At 61.5% G+C, this 19,596-nt stretch overlaps 2 protein-coding genes across 4 annotated transcripts in view; one reads left to right on the top strand and one right to left on the bottom strand.

The window, feature by feature from the left end:
- The first annotated feature begins 4,431 nt into the window (after window positions 1-4,431).
- Window positions 4,432-19,456, top strand: LAT2 (linker for activation of T cells family member 2). Of its 3 annotated transcripts, none has more exons than XM_045993275.1 (13): window positions 4,432-5,250; window positions 8,827-8,928; window positions 9,331-9,370; window positions 11,856-11,899; window positions 12,025-12,085; window positions 12,308-12,345; window positions 12,620-12,655; window positions 12,738-12,774; window positions 13,240-13,295; window positions 14,314-14,382; window positions 14,598-14,669; window positions 15,055-15,176; window positions 18,621-19,456. In XM_045993275.1, the coding sequence occupies exons 2-12, from the start codon at window positions 8,835-8,837 to the stop codon at window positions 15,156-15,158; spliced, it is 651 nt and encodes a 216-aa protein (XP_045849231.1). In that variant the 5' UTR covers window positions 4,432-5,250; window positions 8,827-8,834; the 3' UTR covers window positions 15,159-15,176; window positions 18,621-19,456. The 3 variants fall into 3 exon arrangements, with proteins under 3 accessions (XP_045849231.1, XP_045849232.1, XP_045849229.1); XM_045993273.1 differs by having other exon boundaries at window positions 4,436-5,250; window positions 8,806-8,928; XM_045993276.1 differs by lacking the exon at window positions 12,620-12,655 and having other exon boundaries at window positions 4,434-5,250; window positions 8,806-8,928.
- Window positions 16,515-19,596, bottom strand: part of RFC2 (replication factor C subunit 2) — a 20,490-nt gene continuing 17,408 nt past the window's right edge. The window contains exon 11 of the mRNA XM_045993272.1: window positions 16,515-16,939. Coding sequence (XP_045849228.1) covers window positions 16,862-16,939 — 78 coding nt within the window. The 3' untranslated portion in view covers window positions 16,515-16,861. The remainder of the gene's footprint in view (window positions 16,940-19,596) is intronic.

Genomic DNA, 19,596 nt, shown 5'->3' with positions numbered 1-19,596 from the left:
GTGGGTGGCCATGGTGTTTGATTAGGTTTCAAAGGCAGTTTCTGCCCAGGGTGGAAGAAATCCGCTGTTTGCACGAGGGGTCCCTGCTTTGAATAACTGTGTTGAGCGGAAGTTCTGGGTGCTCCTGGGGACAGCAGTGGGGGCTGTTTCGTGGCCGGCGGGTGATAGGTTGTCGGGGGGTGCTGCTGGGCGGTTCTGTGGCCCAGGGGACAAGGTGCAGAGCTTTGCCGTGCCTGGCGGAGGCCTGGCTGGCGGCAATGTGCTACCAGAGGACTTGGCACGGTGCAGGGAGGCGAGGCTTGATGGTGGCTTAGCCTGCAGGGGGAGGGCCGGGAGGGCAGGCACTGTACTGGCGAGAGCACGCGTGGCTGTGCGCGTGGACTGCCCCCCTGCCAAGCCTGGAGGGAGGACTTGATGCTTGCTGGTGTTTTCTCTCAGGGAGAGGGTCCCTGAGACCAAAAGCCCTCTGCTCTACGTGTGGTTGGGCCGGTGGCCGAAGGCTTGAAGTCCCGCTGGAGGAGGCTTCTTTTCAAAGGTAACTTGGATCCCACCTCTGAAGGGCCTGTGGCGGGTTCGGACCCTTGGGTCATCTGGGTTTCCAGAGGTTTCTTGGGACTGAGGCACAACTCTCGCCCGGCTGTCTTCTTGCTTCTCTCCCTGTGACTTTGCGGTGGCTGTGATCTGGACAAGCTCCCCTTCCCTTGGCCCCTGGCGTTGGTGCAGTGCTCGGTGTTACGGACGGCAGCTTAGTGCCCGCCTCCCATCTGGGAGTAACCGAACTGAGAGAGGAGGGCGCATCCTCGCCCAGATCAGCACCTAAACAAATGGGCTCATTTTCACAAGTTTGCGCGCACTATGAATGTTCCAGAGACAGGGTTCCGTCTGTTGTTTTGTTTTTTTTTTGTTTGTCCCTGCTATTTGGTTTTCTTTAAGATTTTATTTATGTGACCGACACAGCGAGAGGGAACACAAGCAGGGGGAGTAGGAGAGGGAGAGGGAGAAGCAGGCTTCCTGTGAGCAGGGAGCCCAGTGCAGAGCTCAATCCCTGGACCCTGGGATCATGACCTGAGCCGAGGGCAGATACTTAACGTCTGAGCCACCCAGGCGCCCTGTCTCCGCTGTTCTCAAACTGCCCTCAAAGAAACCAGACGTAATGGAATGCCAAGCGGGGCCGTTTTAATAAGGGCCTCAGGTTTCTGAGAATGTTCTTACCCCGGAGCCCATCTTCTCAGGGCCCAGATTGTTTCTCCCAGTCCCAGGAGAGGAGAAGTTTGCATAGCCAACTTCCAGAAGCCAGGGCTTCCCATCCTGACCGAAACGTCTTGTTCAGGGAGGTCTTGGCAGGAGCAGAAAGATGGAGGTCAGGAGGTACGCGTTCGGGTCATAGGAGGGTGCCGGGATTGTGGTCTGGCCTCTGCTCCCAGTTCAGGATCTTGGGAAGAGCCTGGCTTTCTCGCTGAAGGAGGTTACTTGGTCATTACTAGGGCGAGAAGAGCCAGTTTCCAGCAGCCTGTAAAGGAGCTCCTGCTTGAGACTCGCTAGGAACGGATCTCTTGGCCATGCGGGCAGTGAGATGGTACCCTGTGGCCCTTATGGGTTCTTGCACCTGGTGGTTTCTGTATTTTTCTGTTCTGAGTAAACTCTACGCCCAACATGGGGCTCGAACTTACAACCCTAGGATTCAGAGTCACACAGTCCACCGACTGGGCCAGCCAGGCACCCCCCCCCCCAGGCCCCCGTTCGGTGCTTTAAAGCCTTCCTTACAACTGGCTCTTCTCACAAGTACTTAAAATACTGTTGTTTCCTTCTGTCCTTTTCTCAGATTCCGCCCGGCGGCGGGGGTCATGCGGGGCCACTCGCCTGTGCAAGGTCTGTTCTCCGGGCGATCACGGTAGTAGGACCTGCTGGGGCCTGTTGTCGTGCGTGGGACTCCCTGGTCTCATGGGGAACGGGGCAGGCCTTCCGTGCCAGCCCCTCCTCCAGGCCTCGCCCCGTGGACTTCTCAGCAGTGCTCTTTCTGGGAGGTCCGGCGGGGAGCCAGACGGGGTGTCCCCTCCCGGAGCACCCTTGTCAGCCATCCTCAGCGTGTCACGGGTGGCTCTCTCTTGCCCTATGCTCCCCAGATCCGGTGTGCCCGGCACGCAGGGCCATGAAACGGCCCCCGGCTGCGGGGAGGCTGCGTGGCTGCTAGGTTGGCGGGGTGGGGCTCCTGGTGCTTCCTCGGGAGCGTCTGGCCTGGGCCTGGCCACATCTGCCCTTCAGGTGAGCGCTTTGCTCTGTCCCTCGGGTGTTCTTGGCCAGTCTTCCACCACGGTGAAATGTTTGATGCTTACACGAGGTCCACAGGCTTCTAAATCCACACATCTTAGTTCCTTCTGCAGATTTTGGCCATGAACATGAACCGAAGTAATGTACTTGACTCTAACCTACTACTGATCTCTGCCCCAGCTCTGTAGCCACCCCCTAGGTGCAAATTTCACAACAGCAGGCTCTCCGGTATTCCGTTTGGAATTCTGTTCACGGTCAGAGGCAAGGTGATGGCCAGTAACATCATTAGCGGCCCAGAAGCTTATCTTTCTGAACAGGACGGGGCAGGAGAGAGACGCGGGAAGCTTTTCAGGCAGCCCAGGGATCCTGCAAATAACCACGATTCCCTTGGACTTGGTAGAGAGCTTGCTGACACACATTACCCTGAAATTAAGAGTGCGCTCACTAGATAACCTTTTCAAAGTACTCTATCCAAATACAAGCAAAATGAGAAGAATGCTATCCCGCCCCACTAGCAGTCCTGGCTAGTAAGTCAAGATCACACAGAGGGGAAAAAAAAACACTACCCCACGCCCGCCATCACGACCGGACAGACCGGTGGCTAGAGACTTTGTGGGTCTCCTGTCCTACAGAAGAGCGTGCAAGTCGGAACTACACTTGGGGACTTCACTTGGGAATGGAATGTCCCCATGTTCTAGAGCCCAGTGGTCCCCTCCCGGTTATGAGCCCCAGAGAAAGCGCATTCACAGCAGCAGAAGCTGTGTTCCGATGGCAGAATGGCCCGGAGGCGCACACGGCATCGGGTCACAATGCAATAGAGGGAAAATAAGCCCGACGCCGTCAAACGGCCTGGTGCTCACAAAAAAGCACAAACCACTTCAAGAATCTACCTACACCTAGAGGACAAAGCAAAAGAAGCAGGTCCTGAGGTCTGGGGAAGCGGAGGGATGAGGATACTCTAGGTTCCTTTGGGTAGTGAGTTCACAACCACGAATAAACGTCAGATTTGGCTCGGGAGGAGGGAATGGAAGGGAGGCTCGTTGGCACCTTAAAACGTGGACTTGGGGGTGACAGACATGTGGGGCTCCAGGGTGTTCTAGAATGTCGTACACACTTTGGGTGATTCTTTTCTGAAAAAGATGCACAGCTTCCCATCAGCCTTTAGGATATCTCTGACCCCAGAAGATTCTCAGCTTGGAATTGCTCAGTTTTTAGAGCTATCACTTTGCCCCCCGGGGATCTTGATTGGGTCCGGAGTGTGCACACAGCGGACCCCTCAGTGAGCTGAAAAGCCAGTGTGCCTGGAGTGATGAGGGTTTGGGGATGGATGGTGGTTATGGCTGCACGACACGGGGAAGGTCATGGTACCAAGTCATACACCTGAAAGTCATTTAAACGGTGGTAAGAAAACTGTAATACACAAAAACTGTCGAATTATAAAAAAAAAAATTTGAAACCTTTGACGCAACTAGATGTGAACTGCCTAGTTTTTCAAAGCCTGTTTTCTAAGTCATAGCTCTGATTTATAAATAAAATAGGACCTTGGAGGACTTTGAAAATTGCCTAGAAGGGGGACAACTTTCTTTTCCCACACAGGTACAACAAGGTACAAAAAAATTATCGGAGATGGGAAACGAGCTCAGAGAGGGTCTGAGGGCTCCCAGGTCCCACGACAGATCGAGCTGGAGACTTTGCCAGTGGTGGGAGATCACGTCTGCCATTGCTAAGGCCCAGGACAGGACTGCAGACTTGGGGTTCAAATCCAGCATAGCTTCGTGGGCCTCCAGTCTCATCGCCTGGGTAAGTGACATCCAAGGGGCCAGTTACCAAGGGAACCGAGTGCAGCGTTGCCCAGTGTGGGGCAAGGGAGTGTGGTGGCGCCCGCACAGGTCTGGGGTCAGCTGCCCAAGGATGAGGACAGGCTCCCGGCGGGCCACGAGGCCCACAGGATCCCCCACATCAAACCCCGGCGGGTGCACCACCCTTTTTCCCCACGGGGTGGCAGCCCCGGGCGGCCCTGGCCCTGGCCCTGGCCTGCTGGTGCCTTTGGGGCTGGGCCTCCTGGCTGAGCCCTGGCCACCCCGGACAGGCTGGAAGAGAAGCCCAGTCTTCCGGCCCGGGGCGGGGGCGGGGGGAGGTGGCCTGGGACCAGGAAGCCCAGGTCTGAAATGCCAGACTGATGGGGGTTTCCCTGGGGTCTCCTGGGAGTGTCGGGCGTCACCAGGGGTTTGATGGCCTTGGGCCAGTCAGTCACTTACTGCCCAGTAACGGGAGACACCCCGTATGTTTATGGGCCCCCCCAGGAGCCGGCGACGGCAGGACTAGCAGCCGCAGGAGGGGGTCTCTGCGAACTGTGGGGGAGGGGAGCAGGGGGAGCCATGGCTCCTGGTTCGTTCCCCCCTTCTGCCCTTCACCTTGCCTCCCCGTCCGGCTTCCTCTGACACGTGCCCTATGACATCTCTTTCTGTGTGTGTGTCTCTCTTGGGGCCTCTCCCTCTCCAGGTGTGCACGTGTGTTGTTTGTGTGGGGTTTAGTGTGTGTGCCTCTGTGGCTTCCTGCTCTCTGGCCGCCTGTGTGTGTCCGAGGGCTCACCCCACTCCGCTGTCCCTCTCCCCGTCCCTCTGAGTGTCTCTTCCTCTTTGTGTGACTCAGAGTTCCGTGTGTGTGCGCGCGCGTGTGTGTGTGTGTGTGTGTGTGTGTGTCCGTCCGGGCGTCTGTCCGCTCAGAGCCTGTGCTGGTGTCTGTCTTGCTCTCGCCCCTCCGTCTGTCTCTCAGCATCTCTCCCTGTCTCTGCGAGTGTCTCTGCGTCCCCGTCTGTGCAGGCAGCCGGTCCGGCCGAGCAGCGGATGTGAGGGATGATTCGGGGCTGACAGGAAGCCCGCCGCCTCGCCCGCTGCCCGCCAGAATCCGCGGCGTCGGCGTCCGCTCGGCAGGTGCGCCGGCTCAGCATGAGGGGGCCGCAGTGACGGGCCCGGCTCTCAGGTGAGTCTCCCTAGGCAGTGTCTGGGGCCCAGCCAAGCCCGGGGTGGGGGGCCCCCCAGGCTGCCTCCCACTGATCCCCCGCGGGGGTGGGAATGGCCCTACGGGGCCTGCAGGAGGGCTGGGGGGGGGTTGGGAAGCTGCTAGAACACCTGGCTCTCCCTCGCTGGGCCCCCTGGCTAGGGACCCCTCTCTTGCGGCCCTGCCCTGGGGCTGGGGCTCCAGCGCTTTCCCACTCTCGCCTTCCCGAGCCTCCACAGGCCTGGGGGGGACTCCTGGCAGGGGTGGGGGGGTCTCATCGCTTCCAGACACCCGGTGAGGGGCCAGACCCATGAGCCTTGGTGTCTTCATCTGCGAAATGGGGCTGAAACATCCCTGCCGCTAGGCTGTGGCAGGACGGGTGAGACTCTCCGGGCAAGTGTGCCCAGAGCCGGCCCCAGACCAGAGGGAAGCAGCCTTCCCCCTACGCCGCCACCCCTGCCCGGCGCCGGCCTGGCCCACCAGCCCTCAGCTGGGGAGCTCCTTGACTCCGGCCGCCACCATCCCCCACCTCTGCCCCAGGACCAGGCCTGCCCAGGCCCCCGCAGTAGCCACCTGAGCCTCCGGAGCCTCCATTAGAGGCCTATGGGTCGGCCTCAGCTGAAGGCCTAGATGACGGGGGAAACGGAACAGAGCCCGGCAGATAAAACCTCCCCAGGGCTCGGACCCAACCTCTTTCTCCTACCCCATAGGCCGCCCTGTGGCCCTGGGAGGCCTCCTTCCGCAGGTGCGGCCTCAGGCGGGCTGGGAGATGGGGCAGGAGGGTCTCTGAGGGCCTTTCCCGCTGGCCCGGCCCAGCCCCAAGGGCTTTCCCCCAGCCAGGCTGTTGCAAACTTTGTTCATGTGAAAACTGTGTACTTCCCTTTGTGCTATTTTGGCCTGCGCACCATGGCCTGCGGCCGCCTAGCCTCCCCGCCTGACCCAGCCCTGCCTGCCCCTTGGGGCCCTCCTGGGGGCTCAGCCTCCTCCCCCAACCCTCTTCCGCCAGCTCAGAACCTGGGTGGGAAAGCCAGGCCGGGAGGCAGGTTGACTCTGTCCAGGGGCCGCCCGGCCCGTTCCTCAAATCTGTCTCTCTTTTAAAAAAGATTTCATGATTCTTAACAAAAGGTAATACAAGACAGGGGTCAAACAGCAGGGAGGGCCTTGGGGGTCGGCCCGGCCCGAGCTAGGGGATCCTGGCTCCGGGACTGGCTTGCTGGATGAACTTGGACCGAGTACTCCCTCTCTGGGCCTCGCTCTCCCTCCCTGGCATCGCCCACAGTGTGTCTTGGTGTCTGGGACAACGGAGGGGCTGGGGCGGATCCCAGCCTGCCCTGGCGTCCCGGCGTGATGGCCCACTTGCGGGGCAGAGGGGCGGTGGAGGGAGGCTCAGGCCCGCGTGCAGGGGTGGGGAACAGGCAGGAGGGCTCTGATGAGGTTGTTGCACGCTGCCCACCGCCCAGAGGCTGCCCCGGCCCCTTCCACAGAGACCCTGACGACGGCAAGTCACCGTAGCCGTCCAGCCGTGTCTCCCCGACCTTCGTGCTTGCCTCTCCTCCCGCCCGCAGTGCCAGGCGGGTGGGGTGGACCTGGGCTAGGGGGCAGCTGGCCCCTGCTGCTTGTCCCAGGAGAGCAGGGGCATCTGGGAAGCAAGAGGGCTCTCTGGGGGCCAGGATCCCCTGGGATGGTGGGCCGCCCTTCCCCCGGACGGCGGCCTCAAGGGCCAGGCCTCAAGAGCACGAGGGAGTTCTCCAAACCAGAAACAGGAGCCCTCACAGGCGTCTCTCGGGGAAGCCCAGACACGGAGCCAGGCTGCTTATCATCTGCCGGCTGTTCTTTGAGGAAGGCCCTGGGTTGGTCCCCATTTTACAGATGAGAAGACTGAGGCTAACAGATCCCGAGGCACAGGCAGAAGTCCTCCCCCCCCACCCCCCACCCCCGGCACTCCCAGCCCCGCTCCACGTCTAGTGCCCTGGGCCGAGACGTGAGGCCCCGCAGAGGGCCTGCCCCGGTGTGGCCCTGGTGGGTGGAAGCAGGAGGCTGTGCAGGCTGGGGGGGCAGGGTCCAGTCCCCGAGCGCAGGGGCTCCCCACGGACGCCCTCCTCTCCCATCACGAGGTTGGGGAATTCTGGAGCTCCCTCTGACTCACCTGGTGTCCGGGGAAGGAGAGCCGGCATCACCGGGACAGCCCCGATGGAGCTCGGCGCGGCTCAGGCCTCCTTGTCATCTGTGCCATGAGGGCTCAAGAAGCTTGGGGAGGTGAGGGGGACAGCCCAGTGCAGCCGAGGCCTCAAGGGAGCCCAAAATAGGAGCTAGCTGGGCAATACAGAGCTCAGCTTCTCCCTGTGCCTCGACTTACCCAGCTGTAAAGTGGGGAGAAGCCCTCCTCCCGGGGGGCTGAGCCTGCAGAAACAGACATGCACAGAGGGGACGCTCCTGGGGCAGGGCCCCCTCGGAAACCCCGCTATGGCCCTCAGTTGTGTCTCTGGCCACTGCCAGGAGACTAACTGGGTCTCTCACGTTGCCAAGATTCTCCTTGGAAACCCTTCCAAGAGGGCTGTACTTGCCCTCCGTGGCCTGGGTGTGTGGCTGCCTGTGGCTCGGTCAAGGACAGGCCATCACAGCGAGGCTCCTCCACCGGGGCCGGTCACGGACCAGTGCCAGGCTGGGTTCTGAGGCTCCTTTCCCCGCAGGGTCCCCCCTCTCAGCACATCCCACCTCCACCAGCCCTGGGCAGCCCACCCAGTCTTTCCCCAGCGCACCCTTCTTCCCCTACTGCCCTCAAGACCCTCTCGGTGTTTAAAGAACGAAACCCCAGGACGCCTGGGTGGCTCGGTGGGTTAAGTGTCTGCCTTTGGCTCAGGTCGTGATCTCTGGGTCTTGGGATCGAGCCCCGCATCGGGCTCTCTGCTCAGCGGGGAGCCTGCTTCCTCCTCTCTCTCTGCCTGCTTCTCTGCCTACTTGTGATCTCTCTGACAAATAAATAAATGAAACCTTAGAAAGGAAGGAAATCCCACTCCCAGCTCCCCTGGGGTGCATGGGGGCTGCCAGGGCTCCTGTATGGAAGGGATCAAGGACTGAGCTCAGGGAGCAAAGCTGGGTTTGCAGGAGGCAACAGGTGAGGCAGCCCGGAGGCCGGAGTTCGAATCCTGTCTTTCTCCTTTGCAGCCAGGATCCCCAGCCTCCGTTTCTGTATCTGTGAAATGTTGGGCGCCTCTCCCGCCGTGGGTGGTTGTGTGGATTAAGCGAGGGCACTTTGGGACATGTACACATGGGGCGGTCTGGTGGGTCCCCAGAACCTTCCAGCACTTACCAAGTGTGGGGGATGGTCCTGGGGGCCCGGGATGCAGGTCTGGGGGAGATGCAGATGGGGGAGCAGGCCTGGCTGTGGCCTGACTCGGTCCTCGGACAGGGAGGGGAGATGGTGCTCCCACGGCCTGGGCTCCCCTGGGGGGCTATCAGGGGCTGGGGGTGACAGACACCAGACAGGGTGGGGTTCGGGGGGCTCTGGAGAGCTGGTCACGGGGTCCTATGCTACAGCACTGCCGGACATGTGGCCAGGAGTGGACATGAACGTGGAGAGCGAGCTGCTGTGGCCCGCGGTGGTCCTGTTGCTGCTGCTGGGGATGGTGGCCAGCCTGTGCGTGCGCTGCTCCCGCCCAGGTAAGGGCGTGAGCGGGGACGGGAGCGGGGTCCCCAGCCCTGGCTGCAGTCCAAAGGCGGTCCGACAAGTTTCACAAGGCAAGGAGGAGGCCCCTAAACCACCCATGAAGACGGTGGGTCTGGCTCACGGTGGGCTTTGGTTTTGTTGGGGCTGGGGAATGTTCTGGAAAAACGGGGGTGGGGGGCTGCTGGGCTGCCTGCAGTGCCCACCTTCTCCAGGCTCTGCTCTCCTGATAGCAGACATCCTGTCCATGACGCGTGGCCCACAGGGGTGGGCGGGCCGGCCCCACATCCCATCCAAGGCCTGCCCAGGGCACAGGGGAGCCAAGAGGAGGGGGGACCTCGGATCTCAGTTCCCACCCCAGCCTGGGGTCGCTCGCTAATCTGGGCTTATTCTTGCAGCGGTGAAGAAGTCTGAGAAGATCTATGAGCAGAGGAGCCCGTGAGTGTCTCCGTGTCCCCAGCCCAGGGACCTCGTGTCCCCTGACTGTGGGCAAGCACACAGGCTTCCCTCGTGTTGTCCACGCACCTCCGCCCTCAGCCCTCGCTCCCGCCGCCTCCACACTGGGCTCTAGTGGGTCCAGAGTAGTCCAGGGAGGGAGGACGGGACGGAGGGAGGAACCCTCGGGGCTTTCCACGCACTGCCCCCTCTCCCCTCCCCGCCCCCGCCTGAGCCTGGGAGAGCTTTGGGGAAATGGGGTGCCACTCTCTGGTGGGCCCCCCTCTAACTCCAGAGATCCACCCTCTGCCCCCAGCTTGGGGGAGCCCACCGGGCTGGTGCTGGGGCTTGGCAGAGAGCCCTGCCCTCCCCGGCAATGTGGGGAACAGAGACCAGGCACAGAGAAAATACAAGTCTCCCTGGAAAAGGCCAGCCAAGCTCTGGAGGACGTGGTGGGCATGTCCTCGGGGGACCAGGAGGAAGGCCTGAAGGGGGAGGTGGGGAGGATGTTGAGAAAGAAGGCAAAAGGGGACATGGCAGAGAAAGAACGGGGCGGGTGGTTGCCCCTGCAGGACTGGGGTGGACACTTTCTTCTGGGGACAAGGTGGCACGTGTGGGCATATCTGGAGAGGCATGAGATGGGTGAGGAGGGAGGAGAGCCTCAGCTGTGTGGAGAGCCCATGGCCTTTGTCCTAAGGGCCCAGGGGAGCCACAGAGGAGCTGGGAGGAAGGGAGTAGGTGTAGAGAGGAAATGGGGTGGGGGGTCACAGACCCCAGGCCGAACAGTGGGGTCTGGGCCCGATGGAGCTCCAGGCACCCCTGGGGCAAGCGAGCCGCTCTGTGTATGAGCCCTGGGAGGGTCAGCCGTGCTGGACACTGCCAACCACAGTGTGGCCCAAGGACAACCCAGGGAGGGCGGAGGGCGGCCACTGGTGTCCTTGCCCTGAGCAGGAAAGTGACCGACGGAGCGCCTAGGGGCCTCTGAGACCGTGCGACATGCACACGGGCCAGCACGCCTGCTCACACCCACCTGCCACCCCCCCATTTCTGTTCGGGGGAGCACTCCTCTCCCCACTGCCCGTGGGGTGTGTGTGTGTGTGTGTGTGTGTGTGTGTGTGCACGCGCGCGCTCTCGCCTGGGGAAGGAACTCACGAACAAATGCACACACACACACCCTTTCTCATTTCCTTTTGTAACTGAAAAGCCACAATGAAATTTGAAAATAGAATGTCCCCATCCATGCCCACCCCTGGGGCCGGGGCTGGGCTCTTTCAGGCTTTTCTGGCCACTTGGTCCTCCGGATGACCAGCCCACAGTCTCCACGGGGGCTGCCCCCCACCGCCTCGCCCCTGCCCTCGGGCAGGCCTCCCTAGTCTCTCCTCCTCTCTCCCCTCCTTTCTCAGTGCCTGCCCACTCCGGGCCTCTGATAGATGTTAGAAACATAGGCTGTTTGAGCCAGAAATGAAACCACCTCATAATGGGAAGTGGAAGGCTGGGCCTAGGCAGGAGGAGGCCGAGAGGGGAGACTTGGGTTCTCCCCACTTCACTTGGGTTGAGTCCTGCCCGTGCAGTTAGGACATCCTTCCTAAATCAGGTCACCCTGACCCCTCCCTAGCCCCCCTTCCCCGGAGCTCCTGGAAGGCTGGTCCAGGTGCCCCTTCTGGTCCAGAGGAGGAACCCAAAAGGCTTTAATGTCTAGCTAATCTGCTCTACCATCCTTAGCAGTGGCTTCAGTCCTCAAGGGAACTTCATGATCCAAAATGGCAGCTAGAGTGCCAGCCCTCACCTGTGTGTTCCAGGCAGTGGTAAGAAGGAAGGACAAGGACAAAAAGGGTGAACTTCTGTTGGCAATGCCTCCTCTAAAGTCCCAACAATCTTGGCTTGCGTTTCGTTAACTAGAGCTTAATCACATGGCCACACTCAGGCACGGGAGAGGCTGGAAGATACAGTCTTTTAGATGGTCCTAAATAAAAATCCATTTCAGAGAAAGAAGGAAATGCCAGGCATGGCCAGCTATCTTGCCATGTCTGCTAAGCCTTGAAGTTACCTTGCCAGTTATGTGGGAGTAAATGGTGTGTTTGAACATCTCAGGAAGGCTGGTTACCCTCTGGTTGATGTCCCTGAAGAGTCGCCCGACCCTCACCTCAGAATCAGAGGGCCACTGCCCCAGCCCTGCCCGCAGCCCTTCTGGACCATCTCCGGGGGTTCTGGGGAGGCCGTGGAGGCCGCTGGCTCCAGCTCGGGGCTGTACAAGAAGCGTGGACGCCCGGCGGGCAGGGTTGGGGAGCAGTCCAGGGAATGGGGGCATCGGGGAGCCCTGGATCTGAGGCCCAGAGAGGGGGCGGCTCCTCCTCTCTCTCTCTCTCTTGCCCTGGTCTGCCCCTCCCCCCTCTGGTCCTCGTCCCTGTCTGTCCGTCTCTCCTGTCTCTCTGTTCCTTGGGCTGTGGGGGGCCAGGCCCTGGGTCAGCACAGCTCCATGTTTTTCCAGGGAGGAGAACCAACAGAACTTTGCGGTGGCCCGGACCTACTCCTGTGAGTCCCCGAACCCAAGGGTCCAGGGCTGAGGCTCAGGGTTGGGGGTGTCTATCTGGGGGCTGCTGCCAGGCCCGATCTGGTGGCATGGCCTGGGGGCCCAACCAACACCCCCTCCTTTGCAGTGGTCAGACAAGCCTGGCCTGGGGCCCTGGTGGACACGGACTCCGACATGGCCCCAACAAGGTAGGACTAAGCCCCCTATCCCAGGCTTGGAGGGGTCACAGCCCCATAGGAGGCCATGGGAAGGTCCCCAGCTGGCTGAGCTCAGGCCAGAACCCTGGACCTCAGAGCCCCAGAGCTGGACCGTGAGGGCCCCACGAGGGGACTGTGGGGCCGTGGTTCTGAAACCCCGGGACCTCTTCCCCACCAGCCCCCCTCAGTCCCTCCCTGCCCCCTTTCTTGCAGGAAAGACAAGCTGCTGCGCTTCTCCCCCAGCCTCGAGGGTGAGTGGGCCTCAGACGCAGGGGTGGGGCAGGGGTGAGGCGGGCTGAGGCAGGTGGACATCCGGTGGGACAGGTGAGGTGCAGGGGCGGCCCGAGGGCCCAGGGGAGTTGGTCCAGGAGAGCCGGGGGTTGGCCTGGCGGGGGAGGAGGTGGAGAGCAGGTGTCAAGGTGGGAAGGCAGGAAACACCTGGGACCTTGGAGGCCCTTCCCTGGGGAGGGGTGGGGCGGGGGCGGGAGGAAGCAGCTTGCCTGGCGAGCCCGGCCTTTCTTCCAGATTCTGAGGCCTCCAGGTACCAGAACTTCAGCAAAGGTGGGTGGGACCCCGGGACGTGGGGGCTGCGGTGGGGCCCGCGGGCTGAGCGCTGAGGCCTGACCCTTGCCTCCTCCTGCAGGCAGCAGACACGGACCCAGATCCGAAGTGGCCCACACGTGAGTGGCATTCTCTGGCCGGTGCCGCCCCCCTCCCCTCTAACCCTCCAACGTCCTCCCTGCAGGAAAGCTTCCCGCCCTAGAAGCCATGGGCCCAGGAAGGTGCTTGGCAGCACCACTTCCCCTCAGGGGGCCGTGTCCCTCCTTTGCGGGGACAGGGATGTGGCCCCGCTCTAGGGCATCGCCCAGAGATAAGTTCCATGAATCCCCGAGAGCAAGAATCAGGGGTCTCTGTCTCACGGATGGGTCACCTGAGGCCCAGGGAAGATGGGGACTTGCCTCGAGTCACCAGTCAGGCTGGCCAGAGCCACGCCGGGTGGCTCAGGGGCCGGGGGAAGAGGGACAGAGAGAGCAAGGAAGAACCAGAGGGTGGGGGCGGGGGGGGGGCGGCTAGAGCACCCGCTGTGACTCCCTCGGCCCAAACCCCGGCCTGCCCAGCCACTTCTGTGTGTGTCTTCTTGCCAGAGACCCCATTTCCATGGACTATTGCAACTGGGGGCAGTTCCGGAAGCCCCAGGAAGGTGAGGGGGAGGGGGCCGGGAGGAGGGGGCCGGGGAGCTGGGGGACGCCGGTGGTGGGGGCAGGCGCCCGGGAGCAGAGTAGGGAAGGGGTGTGTGGGAGGCAGGGAGGGGAGAGAGCAGCAGAGGTGAGGGAACAAGAAGGGGAGCTGGGAGGGGGGCAGCGGGGGGAGCTGAGCCCCTCGTCATGCAGGGCCCCCCCTCGGGGCTGGGCAACCCCTGACGAGTGCTGTGGGACCTCAGAGGAAGGCCCCGGGTCAGGCCTCCATCTGAGCCCTACAGGCTCTAAGGAGACTGGGATCTTTGGACCTTAACACCTCGGCTTTACGGAAGGAGAAACTGAGGACTGAGGCGGGGCAGGGCCTGCTGGGAGGAGCTCAGGTCCAGGCTTGAAGCCCACTCCCACCCCGGGCTCCTGCCTGGGCCACCCTGGGCTGCAGGGGTGGGGTGCATGGCAGGCAGAGAGAGGGGTCCTCTTCTTGCCCCCCCCGCCCCTGCTGAATATGGGAGGGACCCTCCTCCCTTGAAGCCCCTTTGGCACAGATGGCTGCCGCCGGGTGGGGCCGCGTTTGGAGTCAGCTGGCAGGGGCGTCGAGGGGGTGCCAGGCTCTGCTAGGCCACATAGACCCACCCTGCCTGCCTGAAGGTTAGGCTTTAGGACAGCCTAGGCCTACTTCCTGTCTCTCCTCCGCCCCCAGCGGCTCTCCCTGCCCCTCCCTGCCCGGTAGCAATGGGCCTTCCTCCTCCAACTGTCCGAGGGCCTGATTGCAAACCCGCCCTAATGTCCCCTCCCCCGTGCATCTGGGGTGAACTCGGAAGACCAGGAAGGAGCCCAGGGTGGAGGCCGCTGGAGCCAGGCCAGCGTCCACTAAGAACCTCCTCCAGAATGTTCTGAGACCCCGTGGGGGACCCAGAGGGCAGGGGGCTTGGCAGGACAGGCCAAGACAGGACGGAGGGAGGAGGAGCCAGGTCCGCCGGGCGAGGCCCCCCAGCAACCTGACCCTCACCCCTTCCCTGGCAGATGACGACAACGAGGATGCCAATTCCTACGAGAACGTGCTCATCTGCACGCAGAAGGAGCCCGACTCAGGTGAGGCTGCGGCCCGGGCCCTGGGCAGGGAGGCCAGGACGCCGGCACTGGTCAACCCAGAAGGTTCACCCTTTGCTCGAGCACCTGAATGAGGCCCCAGGGGTCGCGGCCTCCGTGAGCATGCCAGACAGGGTCCCTTCTTCCCCTGAGGGGCCCCATGACCAGCCACAGTGGCTGCGGCCTGTGCCAGCCCCTCTCCTGGGGTCTGCTTGCAGGTGACGAGGGGTCGGAGGACTACCAGAACTCCGCGTCCATCCGGCAGTGGCGGGAGTCCAGGAGGGCTCTGGGTATGTTGGGGGAGAGCAGGGGTTCCGGACTGGGGGAGGGCCTGGCCTGGGAGGATCGGGCACGTGGGGTGGGGATAGGGAGGGAGGGAGCATCGGTCGTGGGTGGGGGGCTGGTCTGGGAGGGTCGGGGGCAGGCAGGCTACCGTGCAGCTCTTGTAGCTGATTTCACAGCGAAGCCTCTGGCCCATCCGTGGCCACCGTGGCCTGGAACCACGCCAGGCCCCCCGGGTGGAAATCTCTGGCAAACCCCAGAGATGGGACCGGTGCAGCGTTCGTGTAGCATTTCCTGCAGGCCGTTCTGCAGCATCTGGGGGCCTGGCTGGGGGAACAGGTGTGGTTGTGTCCGCATGACCTGGCTGCCCCCCATCTGCCCGCTGGTCCGCAGAGCGAGCCCCGAGGGAAGAGCCTCGGACCCTGGCAGGCAGCCCAGACGAGGACAGCGAGGACCCCGATTACGTGAATCAGAGCGTGGCAGCCACAGAAGCCTAGGAAGCCTCTGGAAGGAAGGTACAACCACTCCTCTCCAGCAGCCGCTGCCCAGGGTGGTGGACCTCACAGGCCTGAAGGGGCCCCATCCCATCCCAAGGGAAAAACAGGGCTGGGGGAGCCACATGGGGGTCCCCGTAGGGGGCCAAGGGGTAGCACCCGTGGGTGCTGAGATGGGGGGCTCTGTAAGGTGTTGGGACTGAGCTCCTGAGCCGTCCGTGCCCACCCTGCCCCCAACGTCACGGCAGGCCTGGTGACGTCACAGCCCCACAGCAGCCACAAGGGCCTCAGTCTGCTGTCGCGGGGGTGTCAGGCCGGGGCAGCTGGAGAGTTGTGGGGTGAAGGGGTGGGCCCTGGGAGCTCTCTGCAGCCTCGAGTGAGGGAGTTAACCTTGTGGGTTAACCTTGGGGGACTCTTTTTCTCACTTGCAAGATGGAGCAAATGGGACACAGCCCGTGAAGGACACGGGGGGCGGTGGGACTGGGGGGTGGAGGACGGCGTCCGTGAGGGTCACGGCTGGACCTGCTCGGGCTCCCCAAACGCACAGGGCACTCAGCCTCCCGTCCTGGGCCCCACTTAGAGTCAGAGAGCTGCTGGGGCCGGGCTGTTGTTCACCACACGGGAGGCGGGACCGACCTCAGAAGGCAGGCGGGCGGGCAGCACCGGGGCTGGGAGAGGAGGCCTCGGAAGCATGAGCCACTCACGCACTCCCCGACATCTCCCGGGCCTCTCTGGGGGGCCAGTCAGCCTCAGGGGCTGGGGACCCAGCAATGAACGAAATCCACCCATGGGTGCCGGGAGCGTGCAACTCTTGATCTCAGGGTTGTGAGTTCGAGCCCCACACTGGGTATAGAGAGGAGTTAAAATTAAAATCTTTTTTTTTTTTTTTTAAGATTATTTATTTATTTATTTGACAGACAGAGATCACAAGCAGGCGGAGAGGCAGGCAGAGAGAGAGGAGGAAGCAGGCTCCCTGCTGAGCCGACGCGGGGCTCGATCCCAGGACCCTGGGATCATGACCTGAGCCCAAGGCAGAGGCTTAACCCACTGAGCCACCCGGGCGCCCCTAAAATTAAAGTCTTGAAAGAGAAAAAAATCTACCCAAATCCCTGGCCATTCAGGGCGTCACTCTGGTCAGAGTGAAGACACAGATGGCTGTGGGCTGAGAGGGAGGACAGGAAGGACAGGTAGCATGGGAGGGAGTGATAAGCTCCACAGAGACAAACCCACAGGCAGGAGGCCGCGGACGGGGCTGGGGTGGCTAGAGCAGCTGGGGGTGCTCCCTGCCTGCCCGGCGGAGGGGAAAGGATGTGCGGGGGGGCGGGCAGAAGCGTGTCCAGAGGGTCTGAAACAGGGGAAGGGGCAGCCCTGGGGAGGGGCAGCCATGCAGCGGCCCCTGGGTTTTCTGAGATGGGCGGGGGCGCGGCCTGGGACCCTGGGAACGGGATCCTTGGCTGCCGAGAAGGGAAATGAATTCAGGGGCAGCAGGGGTGCACAGAGACCAGTGAGAATCCAGGCAAAGGGTGGAAGCAAACACGCATAGGGTTTTGTTTTGTCTCAAAATTTTTAGTTTATTTTGAAGTAAGTGTAACACCCAACATGGGGCTCGGACGCACGACCCCAAGATCAAGAGTCACGCATTCCCGACCGAGCCAGCCGGGAGCCCCGTCTCCGTGTATTTCTGAAATTTCTTCTTGATGGCTTTGTCATGGTTTGGTATCATGTTGGTTGACCTCCACGTGACTGCATTTTTCCATTTTTCTGGTGATTTCTGGCTTCGTCACCTTGTGGTTGGAAAAGATGTATGGTCTGATCTCCATCTTCTTATGTTTACTGAGGCTTGTTTGGCGGCCTGACAAGCGGTCTGTTCTGAAGAATGTTTCGTGTGCACTTGGAAACAATGTGTATTATTGTTTGGATGGAATGTTCTGTGTTTCCCTGTGATGTCCGAAATGGCAGCTGTTTTTTTTGTCTTTTGGTTTTATTTATTTATTTTAAAAGATTTTATTTATTTATTTGACAGACAGAGATCACAAGTAGGCAGAGAGGCAGGCAGAGAGAGAGGGGGAAGCAGGCTCCCTGCTGAGCAGAGCCCAATGCGGGGCTCGATCCTAGGACTCTGGGATCATGACCCGAGCCGAAGGCAGAGGCTTAACCCACTGAGCCACCCAGGCGCCCCTGGCGGCTGGTTTTGAAGGCGGAGCCCACGGGGTTCACTGATGCGCCGGGCGTTGGGGCCAGGTAGAGAGGAGCCATGGACTGCAGGTCTTTTGGCTGAGCAACAAGAGGATGTCACTGTCCCCAGTGAGAGGCTGTGGGCAGAGCAGGCCTCGTGGGCAAGCCAGCTTATTTCTGGACCTGTTTGGCTCGAGCTGCCCACGCGGGGAGAAACTTGTAGCGGTCAGCTGGACAGCAGAGCCTGGACTGAGGGAGAGGCCAGGCTGGAGACACACGTGGGCTGTCATCGTTGAGAGTGACAACTCTCAGCCCCTGGGGGAGCAAGGCCGGGAACAAGGGCCGGCACAGGCCGGAGGCTGGGAGGTGAAACAGAAAGGGCAGCGTCCTGGGCCGGAGGAAGGCACCCGGGGAGGATGTGAGCAGGCACGAGGGCAGGCGGAGACGCACCGAGCACGGGTGGCCACTGGTGAGATTCGACAGTGGCAGGGAAGAGCCTGCTTGTGTTTGGAACCCAGGAGTCCCCAGATGCGGAGGGAACATTCCAGAAGCTCCGCTTCAGAGGGGAGCAGGGATGTGGGGCAGGAGCTGGAGGGGTTGTGTGGCAGAGAGGATGCTGTCGGTTCAAGCTTGGGGTCTGGCCGAGGCCGGACCTGCATCGTGGGTGCTGTCCCACTCCGGGGTCTGGACACCACGGGCTGGCATCTGCGGTGGCCTGCTGAGGGCCCGAGGGACCCGATCTCTGGGTTCAAAGAAGCGGAAGGTTTGCTCGGTGAGGCAGAAATGGGGCTGAGTTAGAGCTGATACTCCTGGCAGGTCCCTTCTGGGTTGGGGGGAGTGGCAGTCACAGTCCTGTGCTCATAGACCCCAGCCTCGGCCAGGATCCACAAACATAGGAATTTAGGAGGGAAAGAAGGCTGCTTGGGGCGCCTGGGAGGCTCAGTGGGTTGAGCCTCTGCCTTCGGCTCAGGTCATGGTCTCAGGGTCCTGGGATCGAGCCCCGCATCGGGCTCTCTGCTCAGCAGGGAGCCTGCTTCCCCCTCCCCCTCTGCCTACTTGTGATCTCTGTCAAATAAATAAAATCTTTAAAAAAAAAAAAGAAGGCTGCTCGATGGGCAGGTCCTTCCCAGTCTGGCTGCAGGAAAGTGGCTGAGCACTGACCATCACCAAGCCTCCCTCCCCGACCCTGACCATGACCTAGCTGTCCCAGCGCCGGGGTGGGGGCGGGGAAGGAAGTGCTAGTCCAGGTTACCTCCTCTCTTCTAACAAACGTTTTCGGTCTTCATTAAGGAGCCAAGGGAGCCACAGGCTGAGGGCTGTTTACTGCCTCCCCGGGGTCACTTCTCTCTTGGGAGCTGCCCAACCTGTAGACGCCCCACGGTCACTCCTGGGAGATGCACCAAGATGTCCAGAGGACCACCCGTCAGGCTGTGGGGGACCGGCCAGGGACAGGACAGTTATACGGGAATCAGCCCCTGGCCCGGCTTCTGCGAGAGCCCAAAGCTGAGGGCAGCGTGGCCCCTGCTCTGACTGATGCCCCAGGGTCAAGGCAGGGGGCCTCCCTGTCCCCACGTCTGAAAAACACTGCGTGTCGCTGGGATTCCTGTGCCTTTTTGCTTCGGATTCAGATTCCAAATTGCTGACTCGTGTCAATGGCTGCGATTTTTTTTTGTGAGCCATGAACGTGTACAGTTAATTTATGTGGGTGGGACCGTATTTAATAACCTACATCCCCGGGTGCAGAGTGTCGCCTGTCTCGTCTCCTGGAAGCATTACACATCACGGCCGCCATCAGGGGGGCCCCGGAGCCCCATCCTTTGGGTCTCGGTCCACTTGGAAGCGGTGAGGCTACAGGACGGCCCTTCTGAGGGGACGTCTGCTGCAGGCAAAGCACATCGTGTTTCTGGAGAAGGAGCAGCGCAGAGCTGCTGAGTGGCACCCCTCTCCGTTGTCCCCGAGTCCTCCCCGGCCCCAGGACTGGACTCACTGAGCTGAGCAGGAACACAGCTGTCTTGTGGGAAGCGCAGGGGCCCCCAGGGACCTCCGGAGGCAGATAAAGCCACAGCCAGAGGGACTAGATGTTTCCTTCGACTGAAATGTCTCAATAAACCTGTTCTTACTAGTGATTCTCGTGTCTGCATTTCCTGCTTCGTGCAAAACCTTCACGGGGAGTGGAAGTCAAGCCTCCTGCCTAATGGAAACGGACACTGAGGCCCTGAGAGAGAGAAGGAGAGAGCGAGCGAGTGAGAGCTGGGGACAGGAACCT

The sequence above is a fragment of the Meles meles genome, chromosome 21, assembly GCF_922984935.1.
Source record: "Meles meles chromosome 21, mMelMel3.1 paternal haplotype, whole genome shotgun sequence".
Taxonomy (NCBI): domain Eukaryota; kingdom Metazoa; phylum Chordata; class Mammalia; order Carnivora; family Mustelidae; genus Meles; species Meles meles.
The sequence above is the reverse complement of the archived record's forward strand: the minus strand, read 5'-3'. Positions and strand labels throughout refer to the sequence as shown.

Bases quoted from the DNA above. Each gene is read 5' to 3' on its own strand.
- LAT2 (XM_045993273.1), top strand. From the start codon at position 8,817: ATGTGGCCAGGAGTGGACATGAACGTGGAGAGCGAGCTGCTGTGGCCC. The intron at 11,900-12,024 runs GTGAGTCCCCGA...CCTCCTTTGCAG, and splicing joins GGTGGCCCGGACCTACTCCT to TGGTCAGACAAGCCTGGCCT. The intron at 13,296-14,313 runs GTGAGGGGGAGG...CTTCCCTGGCAG, and splicing joins GTTCCGGAAGCCCCAGGAAG to ATGACGACAACGAGGATGCC.